Source organism: Capsicum annuum, chromosome 10 (genome assembly GCF_002878395.1).
Source record: "Capsicum annuum cultivar UCD-10X-F1 chromosome 10, UCD10Xv1.1, whole genome shotgun sequence".
Classification (NCBI taxonomy): Eukaryota; Viridiplantae; Streptophyta; class Magnoliopsida; order Solanales; family Solanaceae; genus Capsicum; species Capsicum annuum.
Window position 1 is genome coordinate 73,219,780 of NC_061120.1, and position 5,059 is coordinate 73,224,838.

A 5,059-nucleotide genomic window follows, 5' to 3' on the forward strand; every position below is an offset into this window, starting at 1 on the left:
TTTCCAGTAAAGAGATGGACAACCACTATCGATTAAATGTTTCTGGGTAAGGTTACAGACAATTAGACTTTGTCATTACATACCAACAACCAAAGAATTAGTTCTACTTTATGTCCGAACGCAAGACATGCTGGAACAATGAGGTAACTTAATCTAAATATTATCCATATCATAAGTTATTTTGTTGATACTTAATATTCTATAATACCACAACATATCAGACATGTAAACATATGTATGATAACATTTCATACATGTTAACCAATGTATAATAACATATCATACATGTAGTATTTTCCATTATCATTTGTTCAACTTTAACAAACATGTCATGTATAAAAACATGTAACTCCAGCATAGCTGTATATCATATATCTAATCAACAAGTAAGGTCGAAGCTATCGATTTCTTTCAATCGTTTTTACTATTTTACCTTGTTTTTACTTGTAGCATTTAGATGTGATCTTCTACCACTTGAGAAAGAAATCAAAGATTCAGCTAGGTGATAATTATAGATATACAATGAAAAGCTGCTTCTATAAAACATATGTTGAGAAGACACATACCTGCTATTTTCCAGCGGAACCGGCAGTTGACCTATCCATGCAACAAGACTATGCAGAATCAATTGTGGCGGCTAAGAATGAAGATGCTATTGCTAATTTAATTCAGGGATTCTGTTTTGCTGGTGGATTACCATGGTATATGGTTGATGAGGTATATGTTCCAATTAACTGTGATAAAGAATTTAATTATGTGTTGGTTGTGATTGTATTGAAGAAAAGATTGATACGTCTGTATGTCTCACTTTCAAGTAAAAGAAAAAAAGAACCTCCAATTGAAATACAAAAGCTTGCATTTATGCTTCCAACTTACTTTTCAGACAATGGCTTTTATGATAAGACCGAGTAAAATGATTGGCCATCACTTAAAGCGTACAAAGAGAAGATTACTCAGCAAACTGGTCTTGTAAATGAAATCCCATTTGATGTTGACTATGTGCAAAATATCCCACAAAAAGTGTCTGATAGTTTGTAAGTAAATTACAGTTTATTTTTCATGTATAATAATGTTATAATTGATTTAATAATTATTATTTCATTTATATTTTGAAATCAGGGACTGTGGCGTATTTATGTGTGCCTATGCAGAAATATTAAGTGAAGGACTACAAGTTCATTCATGTGGGTTTGATGCTGCAAGTCAACATGCACTCTATGCTTCCTTACTTTGGCATTATGGAGTGAAAAAGGCAAATGAAGGGTACACGAGTGATAATGGAGATCCGCCTCGACCAAGGAAAAGTGTAATCAAAGAAATTGAAGCAAATGCAATTGTTACTTTAGAGTTGCAATGTTTCCTAATTGTTGGCATTGAAAGAACTATTTCTTATTTTGGTGTTTAATGCTACACATTTCCAAGAATACTTTCTTATGGTTAATGAACATTTTATGGATGTCTTTTTTTTTTTTATGAAACAATTTACTTGCACTTTCTAACAAAATACTGTAATGATACAAACTTTTCCTTGTTCAAATTTGAGTTTGCCTTAAATTATTTTTTTATGACTTGTACAAACAAAAATAATAGTATACTGACATTGCATTTGAACACATAATATTTTTATTGTCACGTAAATTTTCTTATAAGGTAAAACTACATTACACTAATAATTAATATGTTAAATATATGTTACACATAACTTAATGTGTTGTCACACTTTATATTTTCTTAAATAAAATTTTCAAACATAGTTTACCAGAATATCTTTTATAAAGTTTTACACAATTTCGTACAATGATACAAATGTATAATCTACTTTATACATTTGTAAATGAAAAAAATCATAGTTTATATAAACGTATAAAGTGTAACAATTAATATTCATTAAAATGACATTTTTTTCTGTAAAAGATAATACACCAACACAACGCATAATGCTAAATCATACATTTCTTACTCAGTAAATACTAACGTATAACAGTTCATATTAATTATGTTTCAACTATTTTTTAAGTAAATGTTATATTTCCCAAGAAACATAATACATATACCAATCAGTTGTAAATTACAGTGATATGGTTACGAAATATGATAAACGAAAAATTACACAATCTGCTTTAATACTATTCAACATTAAATGAACAAGTGAAACTCAAATAGCAACCAAAAAATGTATAATTAATTGTTCCAACATTCCAAAAAAAATCTAATTAAAATGATTATACTACTAAAACCAAACAAACTATCAACATGTAGAAAACCATATTATATTCATCATGATTCCTTTGGAATGAAATCCCAAGCCCTATGATTGTGACCTGCTCTTCCGTATTTACCGCAACGGTTTGAATTTGAAGACAATGATTTACTTGATTTCAGATGCCTTCTTTTTTTTTTTGGCCTACCAGGAGGTGTTCGATATTTGGGAAGCAAAACTTCTTTATCATCAACAAAACATGAAACATTCCAATCTTTCTTGTTAGGCATTGGAACTTCGAGAGTTCATATGTCTTCACTATGGTTTGTGGCCTGTACAATTCAGAGCAATAACGACCATAATCCTTTACATCCATATTTTTACTTTTTAATAAGACAATTCCATGTGGACAAGGTATTTCATCAATTTGATATCGGCCACAATTGCATGTTCCACACTCAATATCTACAATGTACCTCCATCCCGAATCATAAACACAATAAAGATAAATCTATACTAGTTTAACCTGTTACCAAAAGGTATAATATGTTTCAAATGTAAGAATATTAATATACACTCAATGTAAAATAAAGTTTCTATTCCATAATTATTCTAACACATACCTTCATCCGCAAAGCTTTCACACCATTATGAGTTATAATTTCTTCAAATCTTCTGCCAAGAGTTGTATTTGTGTACGATGCAATTTTGTTGTTCTTACAATTCCATGCAGCAAATAAGATTCTAACTTCTTCTAGGAAACCTAGAATAGAAAGTTTTCTAGCCTCAACCAAACAACCATTAATACATTTGGCTATATTTAAAGTCATCATTCTACTTCTATTTACATGAGAGTGACACCGAGCCCATTTTTCATACCAAGCTTCCTCCAGATATTCCTTAACTCTTTGATCAAGCTTAGCAACCTTTGACATAATATATTCAAAATCTTCTTTTTTTTATAAGATTTAGCCATGGAATAATAAAGGTGACTAAGTCTATCTTTGCTTTTCCTAAAATGGGTGCAAACATTTTTTCATAAATGCCATATACAAGCTAGATGAGGGACATTAGGATAAACAATGCTTACACCTTTTATGATACTTTCATTTCTGTCTGAAACAACACACATGTTGTCTCTTTCACCAAATGCCTCTCTAAACTTTTGAAAAAATCAAATGCACGCATTGTCATTCTCTGAATCAACAACATCTAAGCTACTGGCCTTGGAAGCTTACTCGATGGTTTAACATGTTAGAGAGTTTGAATAAGTTCATTAGTAACATGGATGACCTTGGAAGCTTACTCGATGGAACAAGTATCCGTTTTCACGCCAAGAGTGCAAAATAGAGTATGCCTTACATACCTGGTTGTAAAACTCTAATACCATCCCAACTCTACTTCTTGAACTTTTAGATTACATATCTACAATGAACTATATGGAAAACTAATATTAGCAACCAAACGTCATATTTTGGCTATTTAACTTCACCAAACTAGTGTCCGGGAAGTAATCCCTTAATTTATCAACAAAGGATGTAACTTTAACCCTCTTATACTCTAATTACAGCCACATACCATACATATTCATATAATATTCCCTGACACAAACTGGACTTTCTTTCACCTTTCAATTAACACACACAAAACGAAATAAGCAATAGCATACACAATCATAAATTCCGTGGTGTATCACCATATCTATCTACTATAATTCAATACAAACTAATTACACCTTTTCCCAATAGAAACCGGGAAGCCCACAACACAAACACACAAAACAGTCCGCAACAATACCCAATCATCCTTTAATAGCAACCCAATATGTGCAATCCTCTATCAACACATGTATACGGAAAAAGGACAAAAGTGGACAGCAACCACACCTTGATTTCCTTGGTATTTTAGTGTCTTAATGTGTATTTCCTCAATATCTTAATCCCTTCACACATACATAAAAAGAGAAAAGAGAAATCCCTTAATAACTAAGAATAATGGACTGCCCAAACTTATAGAGAAGGCTGTCTGGAAATTAATCTTAAAGAACACATAGTTTCCATGGTACAAGATCATGAATTGTTCACTTACCGTTAGCTTGGAAGGAAGGTAAATCCCAAGAACCCTTCTGGAATTATAGGGTTTTTTCATAGACAAGAGAGAACAAGAGAGAAAAACCTAGAAAGCTATAAATTTTGTCTAAGTTAAAATGGGAAAAATTGTTGATTTCAATCCATAAATAGGAGCTGCTCTTGGATGAATTTATTGACTAATTTTGGGCCATATTTTTTCAAGTAATTGATGTATACATTTTCCCAATATATTGGGCCTTTTTGGATCAAAAATTATTAGGCCTTAGCTATTAATTTTTCCTCTTTTTCTTCTCTTTAACTTGGTATTTGGCAGATTTGAGTATTGGACCTCTTTTCTCCATTTTCTTTCTCTTTTAATTAATTTGGGCTCAAATGAGTACATTAATATAAGGCCTAATCTGATACATGGTCTTGATCCCATTAACTTGGTCCAAATAGCTGAAGTAAGTGATCCACCTACTAGCTTAAGTAAGTCGAGAAAGCACCTTAACAAAATACTCAATTTTTAGTTCTTAACTCTTTAATCTAACTTAAAATTTTTATATACTTTGTCACATTAAACCACATGAGAAGTATTTAGAACTCCATCTAAACCTCAAAGATATATCAAGTTCCATATAAATAGTACAAGTACACACAAAAATATGGGGTGTTACATTATTCCCTCCTTTAGAACATCGTCCTCGAATGTTAGCATAATTGTCCAACCGAAACAAGTTCAAACCCAAGGTTAATATTTCTATCATCACACATTACTTATATATATATA

The 5,059-nt window shown here is 31.3% G+C and overlaps 1 protein-coding gene across 1 annotated transcript; it reads right to left on the reverse strand.

The window, feature by feature from the left end:
* Positions 1-2,711: 2,711 nt before the first annotated feature.
* On the reverse strand, positions 2,712-3,135 carry LOC124887744. The gene is made up of 2 exons (XM_047397660.1): positions 2,824-3,135; positions 2,712-2,726 (listed from the first exon to the last, which is right to left on the reverse strand). The coding sequence occupies exons 1-2, from the start codon at positions 3,133-3,135 to the stop codon at positions 2,712-2,714; spliced, it is 327 nt and encodes a 108-aa protein (XP_047253616.1).
* Positions 3,136-5,059: the final 1,924 nt, after the last annotated feature.